The sequence below is a fragment of the Macaca mulatta genome, chromosome 15, assembly GCF_049350105.2.
Source record: "Macaca mulatta isolate MMU2019108-1 chromosome 15, T2T-MMU8v2.0, whole genome shotgun sequence".
In the NCBI taxonomy this organism is placed as follows: Eukaryota; Metazoa; Chordata; class Mammalia; order Primates; family Cercopithecidae; genus Macaca; species Macaca mulatta.
This window is the reverse complement of record NC_133420.1, coordinates 77379773-77403008: the sequence shown is the minus strand read 5'-3', so window position 1 is coordinate 77403008 and position 23236 is coordinate 77379773. Positions and strand designations below refer to the sequence as shown.

Here is a 23236-nt window from a genome sequence, read left to right as displayed (position 1 = left end):
CAGTTACTACTTATCTGCATGACTAAGGCATGGAAGATCTAAAAAGAAACTAAGTGCTAGTCTGGTCTCTGCTCCTTCACCCACATGGAAGTTTCACAAGCATGTTTAAAGTTTTGGGTCAAGTGCTGTCACTCTCAAAAACCAGTGGGTCTGCATTTTCCTTTGCACTACAGGTACTCTACGGACATTGCTGCGGTTTTTATCTGATTAGAAGTATCCAACTAAAGTAGTTAAATGTTGAGAAAAGGTAAATAACTGATAGTACATAAGAGAACCTGAAGTACTCTGTTGACACTTAAATTATACAGCCAAGGACAATGGAGGAAATCATTTAGTGCTATTAATCAGTAATCCAACAGTATTGTGTCTGTGTGCAACTGTCTTTCTTTTGGCTAGTATCTGTGAATTAATTGGTCATTGAAAAATCTGATAAAGGAATATTCTAAAAGTACACAGTGAAATCCAAATTATTTCTATCAATTACAGCTCACCTTTTCTGAGGCTTAAACTTGACATTTAAAAACATTTTAGTTATTACTTTGTTTTAAAATGAACAATATACCTCTGGTTAAAATTCTACCTTTTAAAAATTAAGGTATTTGAGACCTGGAGGACTTAATCCTCTACTTAATATTTATTTTACTTTAGTAGTTTTTGTACAGAAAGTTTGTGAAAGATTTCATCCCCTATATATAGTTTTTTTATCCTCCAAAATCTGGTCCTACACTATATTCCTTGACCCATGAGGTCAAGTGGTGCCATCTGCTGGTCATAAGAAGTGGTGACATCTGCTGGTCATTGGTGTATAACTGTATGAGAAAAACCACATGCACTGCTCTAGAAGTAACTTAAGTAAACTGCAGTAGAGTACACTTACCACTTTAGAATTAACCTTTAAGTTATAACTTCTCTCTTCCTCTTCCACCTTTCTCTCTCGTGTTTTCTCTTATGAAGCCAATATGACTCAAGCTTTAGACTATTTTAAACGGCAGATTTGAGAAAAAAAAAAAAGCAAACTTTTGATGCCCCCTGGTGTTCAGATTCCTTAGTATTTCTGAACTTTCTCTTTTGCTAAAACTAAAAACATAATAATGTGTTCTTCATTCATTCATTCATTCACTTATTCATTCATCTAATGAACATAACTATATCATGAATCTATGAATTACGCTCTATTTGAGATAACTGGATATCAAATTGTGACCAACATGACAAGGAAAGAAAAAGGAAGAATCTCAAGACAAAGTTAAACTGAAATCTGTTTTTAAGTGTCCTTTGAGTTTCTCAGTTCAGTTGTACCAAATCTATGATGGCTGGCCTTATAAGCAACCTGAGGAAGAGAGGAAAAGAGGGTAGAAGGCGAAGGGGAGAGAGGGGAGGAAGGAGAGGGGGCGCTGGCTCAGTGAACATGACATAATCCACTCATGACACACAGAACAGACAACTTGTTGCTTCCTCTTTAAGTGCATTATAAATGTAACACTTTTTATTTTTTTGAGAGGGAATTTCACTCTTGCTGCTCAGGCTGGAGTGCAATGACCCAGTCTCGGTTCACCGCAACCTCTGCCTCCCGTGTTCAAGCGATTCTCCTGCCTCAGCCTCCTGAGTAGCTCGGATTACCAGCATGTGCCACCACACCCAGCTAATTTTTGTATTTTTTAGTAGAGACGGGGTTTCTCCATGTTGGTCAGGTTGGTCTCGAACTCCCAACCTCAGGTGATCCACCTGCCTCGGCCTCCCAAAGTGTTGGGATTATAGGCGGGAGCCACCACGCCCGGCCAACACTTTTAAATAAAGAGATAAATGAGGTTAATGGGAATATATTACTTTACGAGCAAGATTTGTGTCTAATGCTTTAATTTAATTGTGGCAATTATTGTCAGATGGTCTAGGATAAAATTTTGTATCCGGTACATGACCTTTGGGAAGCTCTAGGAAGCCCTCAGCAACATCATATTTCCCTTCGCACACCTCTGCTCCATTAGCCAGCAAGAGAGATTTTCACGGTTGGATAAGAAGCTTCTTAGATGATCACCAATACTCCATGACTACTCATCAATCTAGCCACCTGAAACAATCACCAGTACAACAGGACTGCCATTATCTCCATGATATGGAGTGAAGAGCTCATCTACGTGCCAGGAAAGTGGTGCACCCCAGCTGCATGGGAACAGAAGCTCCTGTGCTCAGGACCCTTCTAGGCCTCACTTTATGTATCTCTTTATCTGGATGTTTATTCATATCCTTTCAAATACCCTTTGTAATAAATCAGTAAACTTGTTTCCCTGAGTGCTGTGAGCCACTTTAGCAAATTAATCGAACCCAAAGAAGGGGTCATGGGAACCCCAACTTGAAGCCTGTCAGTCCGAAGTTCCAGAAGCCCGGACTTGCAACTGGGGGGAAGGAGGGGATAGTCTTGTGGGAGTAAGCTCCTAACCTGTGGGATCTGATGCTATATCTGGGCAGATAGTTGGAATTAAATTAGAGGACACCCAGTTGGGTCCTGCTGCAAAATTGACTGCTTGCTTGCTGGAGGGGGAAAATAAGCACATATTTTGGGATCACAGAAGTCTCCTGTGCGATTGTTATGGTGTGAGAGCACAGGAAAAATGGTTTAAGAGTTTTTCCCAAACAACATGATGTACATGTACCAAACTATTGCTGTATCCCACAATACATAAAATTATTTTGTGCCAACTAAAAAGAAAAGTAAAAACAAGAATTTAAAAATCCTAGAATGGTATTGGCATAGAAAGAGACATATAGAACAGTGGAACACAACAGAAATTCCAGAAATAAACTCGTATTTGTGGTCAATTTAGTTTTGACAAAGATGTCAAGAACAAACAATAGGTACAATGACAGTCTCTCCAGTAAGTGGTGTTGGAAAAACTGGATATTCACCCACAGAAGAATGAAATTACACCCTCATCTCACTCCATATACAAAAATCAACTCAAAATAGATTGCAGATTTAAATGTAAAGCCCAAAACTGTAAAATTTATAAAAGAAAACATAGAGGAAAAGCCCTGTGACACTGGTCTGGACGATGGTTTCTTGGATACACCCTGAAAAGCATAGGCAATAAAAGAAAAAATAGACAAATGGGACTGTATCAAACAGAAAAATCTTCTGGACAGCAAAATAAATAATAAAGAAACAACCCATGAATTGGGATAAAATATTTGCAAACCTTACTTCTGATAAGGACCTAATATGCAAAATATATAAGGAACTAAAACAATTCAGTGGCAAGAAAACAAATAACCTGATTTTTAAAAATGGGCAAAGGACCAAAGCTGACATTTCTCAAAAGAAGACAAATGGACAGCAGATACATGAAAAACTATTCAACATCATCAATCATCAGGGAAATGCAAATTAAAATCACAATGAGATATCAAATCATGTCTATTAGAATGGCTATTATCAAAAAGATGAAAGAGAACAAGTGTTGGAGGGGAATGCGGAGAAAAGGGAACCCCTGTACACAGTTGGTAGGAAGGTAAATTAGTACAACCACTTCAGAAAACAGTACAAAGTTTCCTCAAACAAATAAAAATACAATTACCATATGATCCAGAAATTCCACTTCTGGGCATATACCCAAAGAAAATGAAATAAGTATGTAAAGGAGATATGTGCACTTCCATGTTTATTGAAGCCTTATTCACAACAGCCAAGATATGAAAGCAATGTAAGTGTCCATTATGAATGAATGGATAAAGATGATACACATTGAATATTATTCAACCTTTAGAAAAAGAAAGAAATTCTGCCCTTTGTGACAATGAGGATGAACTGGGAGAAAGTTATGCCTAAGTGGAATAGGCCAGGCAGAGAAACACAAATACTGTACTGCATGATCTTACTTATACATGGAATCTAAAAAAGTCAAACTCACAGATGTAGAGAGTAGAAGAATGGTGCCTACCAGAGGCTGGGGATTTGGAGGTAGTGATTATTTGGATGGGGAAAGGGAAGATGTTGATCAAAGGGCACAAAGTTTCAGTTAACACAGAAGAAATAAGTCTGTGATCTATTGCACAGCATGGTGACTATAATTAAGAATAATGTTTTATATATTTCAAAATTGCTAAAAGAGATTTTAAATGTTCTTACATAAAGAAATGCTAAGTATCTGAGGTAGAAAATATGTCACTTTGATGTAATTATTCTACAATGTGCATATATGTTCATATATATTATTACATCACACCTCCTGAGTATATACAATTATTTGTCAATTAACAATAAATTAAGAAAAATACAGTAAGCAAAAACGCCGCTTCCACTTTCCCTCAGTACTTTACAAATCATTTCCCATTACATTCTTATGAAGTGCTAGTTTAGTAATTAGCAAGCCTCTGTACCACTTCACCCCTATTTTAAGTCACCCTTTCCATCTCTTTTCTTTTACTAAAATCTAGTCTATCCTTTTACTCCACAGCTTTCTCTTAAGGAAGTTGATATTCTTCCATTCCCTACATACTAGCGGACTGTGATGAAGGGTAGCATTCTCCTGGTTTCTCATTGCCAACTCCAGGTTGGTTTGCTTCCATGGCCTCTAGAAAAACAAATCTCTTAGAAGGCGGTCTCTTCCATCTAGCTCTACCATCCTCTGATCATCCCTGTAGCTTTGATTTACCAGTCCCTCCAACAGCTAGACCTTGTATCATGGTCTTGCCCTTACCCCAAGTCCTATCTGCCACAGTTCCAGGAGATGCAATATGAATGTAGACAATACATACACAGAGATTTAAAAAAAAAACAAAAAACAAAAAACAAAAACAAAAAAAACCTTCCCCCTTTCACCCTATCTGACTAATTCAATTGCTCACTTCTTGGATCTTGCCATAACCTTTAGAACTTACTACTCTTCTAAAACCTTGAGCTCTGATATTTCCCTCCAGGACCTCCTCTCCTTCCCTCTTTCACATTCCTTCACCCTACCCTCATGGCTCTTAGACACCTTTAAGCCCTCCAGTCCCTTGATCCTCCACCCCCTTGATCCTCCACCTTCATCCATCATCCAGGTCCTTCATGGCTTCATTGTTCCCCACAGGGGCTGGATTTCTTTGATTGATAAGATAAACTCATACCTCCCCAACATCCTCAATTCCTTGAGGTCCTATCTGATCAGACAAGATTGAGGGGCTGTCAGAAAAAAATTATACGCCCTTGCAGATTGGTACCATTTCTAATTCATGGTCCCTATTTCTCATATGGTCAAATCTTTGTCATCTTTTCTCAAACTCATTATGCAACCCTTATCTCTTATTTTATTGAGAAAATGATACCATCAAGAGTGGTCTTCCTTAGGTTCACAGCATCTATTCTTACATTATCTAGAGGCCCCATTCTTACCTCCTTTCTTCCAGCCCCATGTCTCCATTCTAATAGAGGACTATGATTTCGGTCAGAGCTTCTGATCCCATTCCTCTGGGATCTTGTGCCATTAGCTATATCTTTCTTAGTGTCTTCCATGTGAACTTCTTTCCACCTGCTTACAAACATACTCAAAACTCTCTCACTAGTAAAAGAAAAAAAAAAAAAAAAACCCCATTGATTACCTATCCTCTGCTGTTCATCTCCCAGTATCTCCTCCCTCTTCATCCAGACTTTATGAAGGACAGGTTTGTTGTTTATTTTCCTCATCCACAGGCTGCTCACCCTCTCTCCAATTTGCCGGAGTTTCGTTCTTGAGGCAATAGTCCATGTGAGTTTTGTATTGGATATTTGAAAAAAAAAAAGTCCAGGGTAAAATAAGGGTGAGAGCTCTGTGTGTGAAGTATTTAAAAGCTATTTGGGTTTTAAATTATATTAAAAGTCAGAAAATTTAAAAACAAGTCTTCCTTAAGCATTTCTGTTCAACTTACAAATCTTGTTATCCTGTTTACAAGTTGAGTACAATGAGAAATATCACCTTCACTTTTTTATTGATTACTGTATTAGCTATTTTTGGATTAACATTTCTATATTGAACAGAATAATTTTCCTCAGTACTTTAATTATATTCAATTAAATATTTTAAATAGTTTTTCAAAAATTTGACTTTAATTTTTAAGCATTTCAAATATCTGACATGACAAATTTATAATACCTATAAACAAAATGTTTCCAAGAACTCAGATAATGCTTGAAGTAAAATTATTTATACTCAGGAAATATAACAAATCAAAGTATCTTATATAATCTGATAATATACAGAAACTTTGTCAAATTATTTTTGCCTTTTGGCTTAAAATCATACTTAAAATCAATTGCACATTCAACTGGACTTATGAGGATAACCTCTGAAATTCTATGTATTTTATATACTGTATAAAGTTTTAAATAAGAAACAGAGTTTTTCTTTAAATTTAGCACAAATGTATTAATGCTATGTTGGCTTTATTTTTACATTTCTATATTTAATTCAAAACCATCCTATGGTGGAAAAGCACTTACCTAGAGTGAGCATAAAATTTATTTTCTAAACTGGGACATATTTGAGAGGGAAAAGGGAAACACAAAAAATAATTAAAACTTGTTAATTGATCTTCAATAGGTATAAACCAGGACTATCCCAGCCAAACCAGGCTGATGGTCACTCCTTCCTGATCCAAGTGTAGGGAATCATTTATAATTTGGATGAGCAGAGCTTTGTGGTCAAGTGTTTATGCTCACAATATGGCTATATAGGTCAGAGATGTGAGCGAGACCAGATACAGGTCCTGAGAGTGATCTGCTTCCTCAGTGATTCCATCTGTGTTGCAAGGGGACCTCTGAGGTTTTTTATAACTGTTGCATCAACCAGGGACCTCAAGTTTATACCATCGAAGTGATTTTGTGATTCTTTCTCACTTTCTTTATTGCCTGATTTGGGTAGATACAAGTCACCACCACCAACATCATGGGTTGCTTTTAATGTTTCCAAGAGGTCACAACTCTAAAGTCATTTTAATGGCATCTCATTGGCTTTGGCATTTCCTTCATACTATTTTTCTGGATCTGAAACAAATGCTTGTTTTCACTCAGGATAAAGGTCACTAACTACTTCCTAATAATCAAATCTAATCAAATTTATTTTTCTTAATATTAATGGACCACATGATTAATTATCTAAATGCCTGTCTCCTACACTTCAATTTCCTTCATATCCAACTTCCCCGCCAGCAACACACACACACACCCCTCACCTCTCTAATTTCTTAGTTCATCCCTTAAGGCTCACTTTCTCCAGGAAAACTCTAAAAGGTGCCCAGCTCTGTGTTTTCACAGTATCTAACCTCACCCTTATCACGTTGTTTTATAATATTTGACTTCTCTTTCTGACTCCTCTCACCAGATCAGGAGTTTATTAAGGGCTCAGAGAGTATATAGATCATACATCTTTCTCTCTTAGCACTAAGTTTAAGGACCAGCACATGACAGTGTAGAGAAACTTTCCCGTTGGAGAAAAGGCATAAAAATTTCACACGGGAGCCTTCAGAATGAAGACCCAAAGATGCAGGGAAAATTTTCCATTTTTATGATTAGCTTTGTTAACCCAAAATATCTGAGACAGGTCTCAGTCAATTTCAAAAGATTATTTTGCCCAAGGTTAAGGATGCGCCAGTGACACAGCCTCAGGTCCATGATCAGCCTTCCACTGCATACACAATTTAGTCTGGTTCAATGAATTTGCATTTTTACATAAACAATAGGGCAGAGGAAGCAATCAGATATGCAGTTGTCTCAGGTGAGCCTCAGAGGGATGACTTTGAGTTCTGTCTGTCTTTCGTCCACAACGAATTTCCTTGGGCAAACTGTGAGGGAGGTATGTAGCTTCTTATATTTGTAGCTATCTTATCCAGGAATAAAATGGGAAGCAGGTTTTCCTAACATAGTTCCTGGCTTGGCTTTTCCCTTGGCTTACTCATTTTTTCCCTTGGCTAAATGATTTATACTTCTTTCACAGGTTCAACAAAGTATGGACAGCCACGTAGAAATATGATTGGACAAAAAGGGGATGACATACTGCTAACAGACTGAGTAGGGAAACCCAGCAAAGCTGTCTGTCTAGATTCTTCTTGGCCTCTCTGTGTAGCATTCCTTCCTTATGGGTGTGGGGCAGGTCTCTCTCTGGAATGGGGGTCTTATAACCCACAGCCAAACAAGATAGGTCAGATAATTTCTTCATGGCCATATTTGCATATTTTTTGGTTCTTATCTTTTACACAGAAAGGCAGAGGGAAGGTTAGAGAAATATGTTTAAGTTTTATGGCTGGCTTTAGGGAAAAAGTCTTCTGGTTTCTATTATCCACCTTGGGGAAGAAGGATTCTAGTTTCTATGGTAGCATCAGGGGGAGAATGGGAGTGAAAGGCAGGCAGGAGAAGGTCAGAGAAAAACTTTTGCTTTTGAGGCTGCTTCTGAGGCCTTCATTTTTGGGGTGTTGTTTTCTGAATCTCAACACTGGAAAAAATAATAATTAATCAAGAGTTCAGACTTTGCAATTAGGACAGATTCAGGGCTGAATCTCAATTACTTTACTTACATAAATTGGAGAAGACTTCTTAAATGCTCTGAGCCTCATGTTCCTCATGCAATGATAGTGATAATAAAACCTACACTTGTCCTTTCTCAAACATCACATCTGACCGAGAATTTTATTATCTCAGTTTAAGGCTTAATAGTGTAAAATTCATAAACCCCTGGGTGAGGTAACAGTTTAAGCTGATTTTGGCAACTTAACAGGTTTGACAGGTTGGATTGACATTTTGATGGGCTAGAGAGAGGGAAGTCCTGAAGATTCCAAACAGACAAGGAAGCTTTGGGGAGAGGCAAATAAGCAGAAAAGATGAAGTTATAGCAATTCAACTTATCTCTCTCCCCTCCTCTGTAAAATGGAAATTATAATAGCAACCACATTAATAGCTGTGAGGATTAAATGAAGAATATGTGGCTCTTAATAAGTATTAGCTGTTTTGTTGTTGCTATTGAAGATGCTCAGAAGACAAACATGACTTTGTTCCCGATTTGCTTTTAGGATTGTATGTACAGACGGCATATGGATTTGGCAGAGAAGAAAAGCAATACTCTTAGACTTATTTCCTACATTTTAATGTTTTTCATGGTATACAGGTGTGCCTTAAGTTTTTAAAGTGGAATAAAGAGCAGCGGGTCACATAAGAGCTCATTATATGGGTCTCTCATCATAGCTTAGATCCTGACATGCTAAGGAGAGATTATGTTGCATCTGTGATATTAAAATACATCTGGGTATCTATTACTTTTTGGCCCTTTTCTATAAAAAGCACAGAAGCTGAGAATCATATCTCTTTAGAGCAAGATTGAACATACTCTCTCTTTCACTGAGGGAGGTACAGGGTTCAGGGCTTAATCTTGCACTTTGCTTATCCTTAATAGAAATAATAATACCTACCTTATAGGATGTGAAGATCCTGGGATTCCAGGGTAGATGGCCATTCTGTTGATCTGAATATGCTTTTAATGTGCAGAATTAATCTAAGAAAAGTGAAAAACTGGTGAGATTTTACTTCAAAAAATCCAAATTATATGCAACTTAAGTCATCTTCAGTAGAGTTTCAGAAATGATAGGGGAGATATAATTTGAAGTGAACTTTGAAAACAAGACAAGGTGACTTGCAATGAGGGCTATTTCTAGGGTAAAAGGGACTTCAAATAGAAGGAATGAATAAAGAAAACTGAAGGAGAACTTGATTCTATTGCAACAAGAAACATATGGGAAATTCCAACTATCTGGAGCAAACCAACTTTAAAGCAGACTGTCAAAACTGACCCTGCTTATCTCATTTTAAAGCATGGGGTTCTTTCCTCAACCAAAAACACAGATGCCAGGTTACACTTTATAATTTCCACTTTCATTAAAGGTCATTATAAGGACTTGCCACCTAAAATGTGACGTAAATATTTTTTGAGAAAGCTACTATATCACTTGTAATTCCCTCTATAAAGTATCTGCAATAAATGCATTTTTAAAATCAGATTTCAGTAATATTTTCTTCACCTGTGACATACTACTTATTTTGTTTATCATTATGATAATGGGAGAATGGAACACTTTTCTTTGTTTTTTGTTCTTATTTCCTTAAAATTTTAGAGTAATAGTCACGTACTAACCTATAAGAAATTTAGAAAGGTTCAATTAGTTAGGCTTTCTATGACAAAAACATCTAAGTCTCTAGTTACTAAAATGTTAATGTTTATGTGGCATCATGGTCTATACTGTAGAGTCAGAGTAAAGAGACATAGCTATATTTTTTAGATCAAGAATTTGTTCAGTTATTTACAATCAAGAGTGTTAAGAGAACTTGGATTGCAGACAAAATTATATTCTGCAATTATATTCAATTTTTTTCAGAATGTTACCTTAGGACTGGCCTGGTACATACTTGCACATCTTTTGCTTCTTATCTTAATAAACACTAGCCACTATTTTCTTTTCAGTACATTTTTTTTCCTTCTTGGGTGGGGTAAAGAGAAGTTGATTATTCTGATAATTGCCTGTGGAGAAGTTTCTCTGGACACAATTTTATTAAGGGCATTGAGTCTCTTTGGGGTTTTTTTCTTCCCAATGACCACACTGTGCACAATGGTGATGTTGTGAATTTTGAACCTGAATTTATACCAGTTCAGACATCTTTGGCTTCTCACGCTGACATAGGCTTGCCCAGCTGAGAATTTGAAGATGCAATAATTTTTAAAATGTCTTACCATCATTATTACAATTAGTTTACTTATTGTTCCCCCAGATATTTTTTCAACAATGTTCTGCTAAATCTAGAGTGGCTGCTTGCTAATAGAATTTTAGTTTTTTCACTAAGCTGCCAGGATGGGACTCTAATCCATTGTCAAAAGTAGTGGCCAAAATGTCCCTACTTATTGTGGCTGTGATACAGGTGTATTGTAAAAAGATCTGATTAACACATAATTGGGGATCTCTAAGTACACTTCCATGTTATTTAGAATTTTTATTTTGGCCCAAATATCTATAAGGTAGTGGGGAGTTATGTGAGTTTCTTAGGCCATGGAAACTTGCCAGCTTTAATACCTCCAGATGAGGATGGGTTACCAGCCAGCTTGGGCCCATTTTGTAGTACCCATCCAGGACAGACACAATGGCCAGGCACAGAAATATAACAATTCAGTGGGAAAGCTGATGCAGTTGGTTGAGGTGATACATTTCATGCATTTGTATGAATACTTCCTCTTGAATATTTGATGATTCTGGAATGGTTTGGAGAAGACTTCAAAAATAACATGTTTAGTAAAAGGGAACCGTAGGACACTGAAGAACCATTGCTCAAGACCCAGTATAGTCAGCTACTGGTGATAACCATTTCAGTACTTTGTTGGCTAGGACCTAGAAGCTGGGAAGACATTTATGAGAGATTATCAAAAAGGGGAGAAGCTGTTGAAACCTTCATACTGTTTCATAATCAGAATTATTGTAAGATGACCTAGTTCTTTATAATTATCTTCAGAAAAGCAAGGGTACAGATTAACAGAGGGGGATTTATAGGATAAGAACAGAAGGGCAGGGCAAAATCTATGCTCCTAGACAGACCGACTCTCCTTGTCTTGTTGACATAGTAATCAAAAAGGGAGACCACTGAAAATGTTTGCGTATTGAAAATTAATGAAAATTTTGTCTTCCTTTTTAGGACTTGTTAAGAAAAAACATGACCCAAAACTTGGAAATAAGGCAAAAATATTACCGCCTACCTTTTCAAAGATACTGCACTAAAGAAAGCACTGTCTCACAAGCCTGTCCAAGGGTTATCCAAGTCTGGGTAGCAAGGGGTCATGTGATTCAGGCACTACCCTGAGCAGAAAACAATGGCCAAAGACCTCAGCCAAACCCAGCTCTCCACCTGTTTTTGTACAACTTTGAACTGAGAATGCTTTTTTACAATCTTAACTGGTTGGAAAAATATCAAAAGTAGAATAATATTTTGTCACATGTAAGTGTATATGAAATTCAAACTTTAGAAGAATTTCCTCTTCACAGACATCACATCTTCAAGAGCAAATGCTTGAGCCCTTACCTGCAAGTTATAGTAGAAAAGTCCAGAAGTCCAGCCTGGTCCTCTCCAAGTTTCCAACTCCTATGCCTAGGGGTATTTTAAGCTTACAAGATCTAACTTGGTTACAGCGTCTAACTTTTAGCAGAGAGGCAGTGCTGAGTAGAAACTGGACTTGCTAATCATATCAAGTCACTTAAGTTGGCTAGAACCCCCTACTTAGGTAGCAGCCATAAAGTCCAGGGCATCCTTGTGTCCTCAATGGTTCACTTCTGAGTGGTGGGCTTCCTGCCCCTCAATAGAGCAATCAGCAGAAAGGCCCCTAGAAAGCTACATTGTCTTCATCCACGAAGGACTCCCTGTCTCCTGTTTCTCAAAGGAGCATCCGAATTCTACTTTCATTCCTCTTTTACCATTGCATTTTATAACTTAAAAGAAATAGATTATTGTAACAGAATAAAGAAAACTTTACATTGTGAGAAAATTTAGACCTAAAGCATATAGTAATAAGAGGACGAAAGTCTATACTGTTTAAGTAAACAGGTTCTATGAGGCTAACATCACACAGTGGTATTTTGAATTAAATTGTACTTGTGTTTCGTTTCCGTGTTTTGCTACTGTAAGAGGAAAGCATCCCCTTTCTCGGCCTGCCTCCCACCTCCAGGCTAATTTGCAGCATTTCTACATCTCAGAGTCCACCCTGAAGATCCTTGTCAACCATTGTTTTGTTGCAGAACGCTTAATCCATCAAGGAAGGTTAAATTGGATTATCCCAGTAGGGAAGGGATGGGGGCTTTGAGCATGAGGGATTCTCCCTGTAAAGGGCTGGTGGTGGTGGGGTGTGTGTGTGTGTGTGTGTGTGTGTGTGTGTCCTGCTAGTGTTGAATGATGGAGACCTTAGTCTGGATTCTGAATCCAGGTGTACTGGATAGCGCTCCGGCGTAGAAAGGGTTAAAGATGCCCCCAGTCGGGTAGAGCAGACTGGGAGTTGCGCACGGTCTCAAACGCCTTAAAGCCGCTCCTCACATTGAAGATAAGTAAATCATAGTTCGTAAATCAGAAAGATTATCCAGTAGTACGTTACTCTGTTTATTTCCCTTTCGTCATCCCTGAGTCTTGGGTCAAGTCCATCCCAGCTGTGTCCTCCAGGAATCAAGGCAAATACGCAAACCCCCCGTGGGTTCGCAGCCGTAGGAAGTGCAAACCACGCCCCCGCCACGGCAGCCGCCCCGCGTTAACTGCCTGAGAGAATCTCTGGCCGGCCAGTTCCGTCCTTGGTGAGGATTTTCCCTTGCGCGAGAACTTGTGGAACGCCGCCGGGCCAGAATGCTGAGGCCTCTGACGCCACGAATATCGGGCCAAGCAGGGAGTGCTGCTGTTCCTTACAGGGTTTTTGTGAATGTTAAGTAAGCCAATTAAAGTCCAAAACACGCAGTCTGGAACAATACAGCGCTCGATAAATTGTCTCCATTATTATCATTATCCGTTAGTTACAACTGGGGATTTAAAAAAAAAAAAAAAAAACCCGACAAAAACCCGGAGAACCGGAAAGGTCTGCAAAAGGGGCGGAACGCGGGAACTTCGATTTGGGGAAGGGGTGGCGGGGGAGATCCCACACAAGCAGCCAATCCAGCTGTCCCGGGGAGGAAGAGGAGGAGTCAAGGCCCGCCCCGGGTCTCCGCACTGCTCAGTCCCGCTCTGTGGGGTTGGCACGGTTGCAGCTCTTCGGTCCCTTTGGTTCTCTTAGTCCCGAGCGCTCGCCCACTGCAGCTTCCTTTCCCGTGCAGATATGGCCTCTGGCACCACCACCACCGCCGTGAAGGTGAGATGAGCCCTCCCAGCCGCAGCGGTTCGCCCTGCCGAGTGCCTTCTCGCCCCCGCCCCGGCGTACCGCGCCTCCCGGGGCCATACGCCCGGCCCGCGCGCCCCTGCCGCGGCGGGGAGGGACCGGGGCTGGGCACTCGGGACTCACTTGCCGCTCGAGGAGAGGGTACGCTTGCGAATGATCCCCTCCCCGATACACACACACATACACACACACACACACACACACACACCACCTTTTGGCTCATCTGCACCCGCTGCCCGTAGGGCGTAGGCACCCCTTTAGAGAGAGGTGTCGTGGATGGGAGAGGCTGCGCCCAGGCCGCCACCATTCCTGAGCACCACTGTTCTCCCGAGAAAGACACCCGGCTAGAGCCAGCAGGTGTCCGGGCGCCTGCAGCTTCTGTGACCATCTCCTAGTGCCTTGCGGGACTCCAGCTTCCGCTCTCTGACTCTGCTTGCTGCCTGTGGCCCACGTGGGAGAACTGCTTACTTGCTCTTTTGCATGCTTCCGGCTTCTTCCTCCGAACGTAGGCCTCCGTGCTGAAGTTTTCCCCAGCAGCGCAATGCTGTAGGGGTTCTGAGACTTTCTTCGAAAAGTACAGGCGTCCCTTTTTAGGGCTGCACCGTTTGGAGGCGTCTGGCTTCAAACTGCTTTGTTTTGCAGCCTTGCAAGTTAGAGTTCAATTTCCTTGTGCCCTAGGCCCTGAGAGGTCTCGATACAAGGAATCATTGTGCGGTGGGAAGCTTTGTGCTGGAGAGGGCACAAGTTCTGAGAGTAGCAGCTGGCTTCCCTGGGGTTTTAAATACTTCTCTCCTGGTTAGTATTCCGAGAGAGAATTACAGCACATAAAGAAAAATTGATGCTAAAACTTAAGACCTCTTCTAGGGAGTTTATTACTGGCTAAGAACGCAGTTAACTTGTTTGATTTTTAGAAATGTTTGACCTATGGGATAGGAAGGTCTGCGATCTTCTCCAGAGCATCTCGATACCCTACACTCGACTGCAGTTTTCCCGGGAGAAGGCGAATCTCTGCGGTCACTGTGTAATCAGCCAGATTAGTTTATTAAGCCCTTGCAGGTTTAAATGAGCCACTTAGAATGAGAGGAATGGTGAAGGGTGTTGCATCCAGACTTACATATGAAACTTATTTTGTCATTTTGAGAAGAATCTTGCATCCAGCAACTATTTATAAAAGGCCTCGCCCCTGCCTTCATGGTTTGGTGGAAACAAGGCAGAAATGGTTTTCATGAAACTCTTGTGAAGTATGTGACTACTCTTGGGTGCTCATCTATAAACTGAGAATTTTACTGCCGAATTTGCTGGGAGAGCTAGAATTAAATTGTCTATGTTGCACATGGTTGAAGCTTATTAAGTGGTAGTGCTTATAAGTGGGGGAACTGAGATTAATTTTGAATGACCTTTTCCCCAACAATTATTAAGTTATTGTGTTAGGTATCATTAGGCCACAACATTTCACCTTACCCTTGCAGGAATACACTTCGAATGCCATTAAAAATAGAGAGATGGTGTTTGAAACAGTCTTACTTCAATCTGATTAGCATTCTCCCTGCCACACGGTTTCCCTTCAAATTAATGCAGTGCATTTAAGTGCAGAATGGGCAGTGTGATTCTCAGAGACCTGATGTAAATATTGAATAATGTGTATTTTTGATCTTGGCAAGCTTCTGGATATAAAATTAAGAGATACATATGGTGCCAGGACTGCCTGCTGATTTCTCCTTCAGTTTAGAACAGATGACAGCTTTGCTGTTGAGATTCCATGATGCCAGCACCATATTCCCCAGACTTCTAAGGCAACATTCTGTATAGAAAATGTGAGGTGCCAGTGTCCAGAGCAAAATAGGTTAAAAAAAACTACATCCTATTGCCAAATTATTGAATAATGGGACTGGAAAATGTTCCTTCAAGACCATCCGTATAACCACACAAATCCCTTTTGCAGGTGTAAAGTTGAGACGCAGAAAGGTCAGCTAAGGTGTCCAGAATTACACAGCTGGACCTAGATAAGGACACAATTGGGCCTAGAGCCTGGCATTCCACCAACTAGATGTGAGGCATTTCTGAAATCTGAAGTGTGGTCTCTCTGCCCTGTTTTCTTGTGACTTAATGCACAATTAAAATGAGCACTTGATAGAATGTCCATCTTGAAGAGGGAGGCAGAGTGCGAGTAGAAAGCAGGCTGTCTCCAGTGCCCGCTGGACACCACCCAGGTAGAGGTGTAGGAGGCACATGTGTGTCTGAGCCCCATTGGTGTCGCTGGCAGGTCCTTTGAGAGGTGGCTGGATTTAAATACAGTAACACATGTAACACATTCAGTCCAGTTCTAGGTACTCCTTTAATGTCAGCCCAAGTACCTCTCTTTTTAAAATAGAGATATGAACAGGGAAGGGATCTTAAATTCATTCTCAATTTAAGAGGTGCAGTTAACTCATGCAAGTGAAAGATTCCACTGAGTTTTGGATTGGCAGTATAATATTTGGCAAATCTTTCAAATCTAGCCATCTACTGGTGGAATCCTATTCAAAAATATTTATTGAATACCTGCCAGACACTGGGGATGCATCTTTGAGTAAGCAAGGCCTTTATTTTCTTCAAGTTTATATTCTAGTCAGGGCGGAAAACCAACTGACATGAAAGTGAAACAGCAATAAGATTCCGTTGGGTGAGGGGTGTCAGAAAAGACTCCTAGGGAGGTGGGTTTTAAGCTGTGCAGTAGTCTGCCTCCAAAATCTGTATGTTGAAACCTAATCGCCAATGTGATGGTATTAGAAGATGGGGCCTTTGGGCATGATTGGGTCATAAAGGTGGAGCCCTCATGAATGGAATCAGTGCCCTAGAGAGCTGCCTTATTCCCTCCACTAAGTGAGAGGACACCATCTGTGAGCCAAAATGTGGGCCTTCCCCAGACACTGAATCTGCTGTGACCTTAGCCTCCAGACCGTGAGAAATTTCTGCTGTTTATAAGCCATGCAGTCCTAAGATACCTTGTTATAGCAGCCTGAATGGACTTAAACAAGCTGATAGTGAAAATAAGGATAAAGATCCAAGTGAAGACCTGAGGAGAGAGATGGGGGTAGGAGAGCAAAAACCAAGGTGTTGCAGCAGTGAGCTCAGTGTAGTGAGAATGGAAATTACGGATGCACAGTGAGAATTGGGTGGATGCAGCTCATAAGGCCATCCTTATAGACCACAATCAAGAATTTTGATTTTAAATGTTTTGGAAACTGTTGAAGAGCAGCAGGTGGCATTTGATTTACATTTTAAAATGGTTACCCTGGCTGTTGTGTACAGAATAGCCAGTGGGCAGGGGAAGAGCTAAGAGATCAGGCCAGAAGTCTTGGTGTTGGTGCTAAAGTCTAGGGTGGGAGCCATGGAGATGGTGAGGAATAATGAGATTGGGGATAGAATTTGCAGGTAAGATGTGGGGAGTGCGGGAAGAAGAACAGGATGATTTCTGCTTTTGACCTGGAAAAGCAAAAAGATGGGTCATTTCAAAGTGGGCGATAAGGGGCCATGAGTGACTCCTTGGAGCCAAGGAGGGTGAGTGTAGGATTCCTTCCTCCCAGATACTGCTGGTTAGGGGGCCAGAGGCTGAGATGCTGAGGGGCCTCTTTGCTGTAGGAGCAGAGTGGGTGGCAGGTTGAGGGAAGGAGAAAACCACCTGCAGTAAGAGTAATTGAAACAGGCTTTTTTGTGGTTCACTGCAGTGAGAGGTGGTCCAGGCAGGGAGTAAGGCTATTACTTAGGGGGTAGCCATGGAGAGCGGCAGCAGGAGTCAGAGGCTATGGGATTAACACCGCTATTGTCTGAGAGGACCTCAGGGAGACATTGTCCTCCAGCATCAGCCAAGGGCAGGTAGTATTCCTGAGAGGGGGCCAAACTAGTCTTTGGCACCCAAATAGAGGGCATTCTGGAGGGCTCCAGCAGTGTACCATGACTCCCCTGGGCAGCCTCCCAGCTTTCACTCTGGGAGATTAAAAATAAGACTTGGCCAGGCGCAGCGGCTCATGCGTGTAATCCCAACACTTTGGGAGGCCCAGATGGGCAGATCACCTGAGCTCAGAAGTTCAGGACCAGCCTGGGCAACATGATGAAACCCCATCTCTACAAAAAATACAAAAATTAACTCGGCATGATGCTGCACGCCTGTAATCCCAGCTACTCAGGCGGCCAAGGTGGGCGAATCCCTTAAACCCAGAAGGCAGAGGTTGCCGTGAGCAGAGATTGCGCCATTGCACTCCAGCCTGGGCGACAAGAGTAAGATCCTGCCTCAAAATAATAATGATAATAATAGTAATAACAACAACTTGTTAATCATGGTTGCTGTGACAAGGAGGGGATATGGTCCCATTGTGGGTTGGTAGTGAGCTGTAAACATAATGATATTAAGGGAGATGGACAAGTCATGGTTTGTAGACTGTGGAACATGGGCCTTTACACTCTCCGCTTGGCTGTCTCGACTTCAGCCTGAAAGTCCTAGTGTGGCCATCTGAAACTGAGGACAACCCGTAGGCCCCAGTTGAAAATCAGATGACCAACGAGCCTTCATTTTTTTGCCTAGGGACACAAGGGCATTTTGGGCAGGACAATTACTTCTTTTGTAGGACTGTCCCAAGCATTGCGGGACATGGAGTACAACCCTTAACCCCCTCCGCAGAAATGCCATTAGCACTCCCCGTAGTCATGACAACAGCCAGAAATAGCCCTGTTTCCAGACACCCCCAGGAGAGCTGTTTGACATTTAGTTGAGGACCCTAAGGCAAAATCACAAAAAGACTACCTGCCAAAGAGAGGTAGGAGCAGCCAGGTTTTGTACTGCTCAGCAGAGTAAAAGGAGGAAATAAGGGCTTTTTTTGTTGCTTTGAGGAAGTTTATTTTGATTTTTTATTTTTGCCAGGAGTGGTAGGGCATACAGAAACAGTGACTGATATTAATACATTATTTCCCTTTATTCTCTTGATAATTGTATGGATTAAGTAAAAATCTTACCCCTATAGGTGCAGTTGAGGAAGCAGTTAAGGAAAATGTTTGTATGCAGTGGATCCTGGATCCTTACCTGTGGTTGTTGTCATGGCATTCCAGTCTGTGCCTCAAAAGCATCTAAAGCAGTGGTTCTCAAAGTGTGTCATGCATTCATATCACCTGGTCATTTGCTAGAAATGCAAGTTCATAGGCCCCACCCCAGTCCCAGTGAATCAGAAACTCTGGGGCTGGGGCCCAGCAATCTAGGTTTTGACAAGCCTTAGAATATTCAGATGTCCACTGAAGTTTGACAGCCACTGACCTAGAGAGCTTTGGAAAGGGTGACCATCTGCATTTTTAACAAGCTCTTCCCTTAGTGTAATAGTTTCATGTTGCTGCTCTAACAATTTTCACAAATGGAGTGGCTTAAGACAACACAAATGAGGCCGGGCGCAGTGGCTCATGCCTGTAATCATGGCGGTTTGGGAGGCTGAGGTGGGTAGGTCGCTTGAGCTAAGGAGTTCAAGACCAGCCTGGGCAGTATGGTGAAACCCCATCTCTGCAAAAAATACAAAAAAAAATTAGCCAGGCATTGTGGTGCATGCTTATAGTTCCACCTCCTTGGGGACAGGAGAATCACTTGAACCCAGGAGGTTGAGGCTGCAATGAGCTGAGATTTCACCACTGCACTCCAGCAGCCTGGGTGACAAAGTGAGACTATTTCACACACACACACACACACACACACACACACACACACACACACAGAGAGAGAGAGAGAGAGAGAGATGTATTCTCTTACAGTTCTGGAGTCCACAAATCCAAAATGAGTCTTACAGGGCTAAAATTAAAGTGTCTGTCGGGCTGGTTCCTCTTATAAAATCCATTTCCTTGCCTTTTTCAGTTTTCTGAACCTGTAGAACCATGAACTAAATAAGCCTCTTTTCTTTATAAATTACCCTGTTTCCGGTATTCTATTATAGAAGCAGAAAACAGACTAAGAAAACTGTTGTGCTTGTAAGAGATTGGGACACAGACACATAGAGAGGGAAGACCATGTGAAGACACGTGGAGAACGCTGCCATCTCCAAGCCAAGGAGACTGACCTTAGAAGAAACCAATCCCAATCTCACCTGAATGTTGGACTTCTAGCCTCCAGAACTGTGAGGAGATAAGTTTCTGTTGCTTATGGGGAAAACCCATTTCCTTGCCTTTTTCAGCTTCTAGAGGCACCAGGACTTCTTGGCCCATGGCCCTACATCATGTCCCCTTTTCTCTCCCTGTGCTTCTATCATTATATCACTTTCTTCCTCATTTGACCTTCTTGCCTCCTTGTGATTTCATTTAGGTCCCACCCAGATAATCTAGTATAATCTCCCCATCTCAAGATCCTGGATTTAATCATATTTGAGGCAGGTTCTGGGAATTAGGATGTAGCTAGGATCTCTTTGGGGCAGGGGCATTATTCAGCTTACCACACTCAGCCCACGTTTTAGAAATTTATGGTCTAGGCCCTAGAGCAGGTTGCTCAGTTCTGAGGGCACTTTAGAACCACCTGCAGAGCTTTAAAAACAAACTACGCCTTGCCCAGCTAATCAGAATCCCTGGGGCCTGGGCTTTGGTATTGAAAGCAGGAGAGGGGGAACGTCCTAGTATCCAGCAGCTGGCTCAGGAAAGTGGATGGGTCCCACTGTTGTTCCACAAGCATAGGAGAGCTCTAACAAATACAGTATGCATTAGGGAAAATCCTTCTCTGAAAATATCTGGCCATTTCAGCAGGTGAAGTGTGTCTTCAAGAGGGTGTCTGTCCTTTAGACTGCTATCTGTACTTTACAAGGGGGGTTTGGTCAAATAAAAACCATGGATGTTTTGAGCCCTTGGGTCGTCCAAGCTTATCCGACTAAAATATAGAGTCACTGTATTAGTTCGCTAGGACTGCTATAACAAAGCACTACAGACTGGGTAGCTTATGCAGCAGAAGCATTATCTCCTCACAGCTCTGGAGGTTAGAAGTCCAAGATCAAGGTGAGATCAAGGTGGATTTCTTGTAAGGTCAGTCTCCTTGGCTTGTAGATGGCAATGTTCTCCATTTGTCTTCACGGGGTCTTCCCTCTGTATGTGTTTATATCTCAATCTCTTATACGGACAACAGTTTTCTTAGTCTGTTTTCTGTTTCTGTAACAGAATACCTGAGATGGGGTAATTTATAAAGAAAAGAGGTTTATGTAAAAGAAATGATTGGGAGGCCGAGGCGGGCGGATCACAAGGTCAGGAGATCGAGACCACGGTGAAACCCCGTCTCTACTAAAAATACAAAAAATAAGCCGGGCACAGTGGCGGGCGCCTGTAGTCCCAGCTACTTAGGAGGCTGAGGCAGGAGAATGGCATGAACCCCACTGCACTCCAGCCTGGGCGACAGAGCGAGACTCCGTCTCCAAAAAAAAAAAAGAAATGAAAGGGAGACCAGGGAGATAGGAAAAGGAAACACAAAAAAGAGAGAGACAAACTTGGCTTCATAACAACCCACTCTTACTGGAACTAATCCAACTCAATGAGAGCAAGAACACCCTCCCCTGGGACTGCATTCATCCCTTAATGGGGTTGGATTATTACCGCGGCTTATGACTCAAACTCCTCTTAAAGGTACTACCTCCCAGCATCACTGTATTTGGGGAACAAGCCTCAACATGAGTTTTGAAGATGACCACATTCAAACCATAGCATGAGCTATACTGTATTAGGGCCCATCCCAGTGACCTCATTTGATCTGAATTACGTCTTTAAAAACTGCAAATACAGTCACATTCTGAGGTACTGAGAGTTGGAACTTCAACATATGAACTTGGGGAGACACAGTTCCATCCATAACCATTACCTACAACGGTGGCCTACAGAGGGGGGTGTCTTTTCTGAGATGAAGCCCCCAGCTATCCCTGTGGACCCTATTGCAGGTTTTTAACAGTCCTCCCAGCCTGAGACAGTTGGTTGCTCCCTCCCATACAGCTAGGCTTCCGGGATTTTGCAAGGCCCTGACAGGACTCAAAGCCATGTCAGCCTAATAATGAGGGCTTCTGTCTGCTGTGCTTGCCAAAATTGTTATGGCAACCAGATCTGAAGGACTGCAATGCTCAGATCGGGCTGTGCCAGCTCCGGCTCTGGCTCACTTACCTCATCATGAGCTTGAGGCACTCAGAGGGAGCCCATCTCCCTGGCATGAGCTGGTCTGAAATGCTTGGGGTCATGGTATTTTGAGAATGCCATTGTAGAGTGCTGGGTTCCTTACGGCAGTGCGCCCAGGCCTCAAAGTGATGGTGAATGGTTTCTGGGACGAAGAAGGGTTGGTAAAATCCTTTGTAGCCAGGTACTAGTGGAAATAGACACAGAGTAGGGGCTAGTATGCACCCTTTCCACATTGCTGGAAGTAACCGTTCTGAGCAGGTGAGCTGGTATTTGGATAAATGCTTTCACAGTCTTAGAGAAGTCAGACCCTTGGATTGATTTGCTCTTGAACAAAAATTTTTTTTTCACTATGAAAATGTTTTCTTTGGGGTGTCTTTAGAACATGTGATGTCAAGACACAAAGAACAGCAAGTGCACATACAGTAAGACATGGCTGTCATAGAACAGATTGTGTGTGAATAAAGGGTTCACATCACTTCCACCCTTTACACAGTAACAGAAGGCTTTAGGCCACCTACCTCTTCCTTGGCTCACTCAAACTCTTCTTCCTCCTCATCCGTGGCCTCCTGCTACTGCTGGTATTCAGACACCAGGTCGTTCATGTTGCTCTCAGCCTCAGTGAATTCCATCTCGTCCATGCCCTTGCCCGTGTACCAGTACAGGAAAGCTTTGCACCGAAACACACCTGTGAACTGCTCTGAGATGGACTTGATCAGATCCTAAATAGCAGTGTTGTTGCCAGTGAAGGTGGCAGACATCTTTAGCCCCCAGGGTGGGAAGTCCATACAGCTGTTTTTATATCTTGGGGGATCCAACCAACAAAGTAGCTGCTGTCATGTTTTGGGCATTAAGCATTTGCCTGTCCACCTCCTTCATGGACATGTGACCCCTGAACATGGCAGCCGCCATTAGGTAGCAGCCATGGCAGAGGTTGCAGGCAGCCATCATGTTCTTGGCATCAAACATCTGCCAGGTGGGCTTATGCACCATCAGGGCCTGGTACTGCCGGTTGTCCTGGCTGGTCAGCAGGGCGAAACCAAACATGAAGTGCAAGTGGGGGAATAGGACCATGTTCACGGCCAGCTTCTGCAAGTCAGCATTGAGTTGGCCAGGGAAGTGCAGACAGATGGTGACCCCACTCATGGTTGCAGACACCAGGTGGTTCAAGTCACTGTAGGTAGGTGTGGGCAGCTTTAGGGTTCTGAAGCAGATGT

General features: G+C 42.0%; 1 protein-coding gene and 1 long non-coding RNA gene across 4 annotated transcripts in view; one reads left to right on the top strand and one right to left on the bottom strand.

Annotated features, from left to right (window-relative positions):
- The window catches only part of LOC106993734 (uncharacterized), a 38891-nt gene extending 25190 nt beyond the window's left edge, over positions 1-13701 (bottom strand). The window contains exons 1-3 of the long non-coding RNA XR_003723249.2: positions 12056-13701; positions 9409-9491; positions 5575-5702 (exon numbers count right to left, since the gene is read on the bottom strand). This is a non-coding gene — a long non-coding RNA (uncharacterized LOC106993734). The remainder of the gene's footprint in view (positions 1-5574; positions 5703-9408; positions 9492-12055) is intronic.
- Positions 13702-13711: 10 nt separating this feature from the next.
- Positions 13712-23236, top strand: part of MTAP (methylthioadenosine phosphorylase) — a 53047-nt gene continuing 43522 nt past the window's right edge. The window contains exons 1-2 of one of the 3 annotated variants that reach the window (XM_077965290.1): positions 13712-13853; positions 19826-20005. Coding sequence is in view for 2 of the 3 variants with exons in the window: in XM_077965289.1 (XP_077821415.1) it covers positions 13821-13853 (33 nt within the window). In the remaining variant the exon portion in view is untranslated. 3 annotated transcript variants of the gene reach the window in all.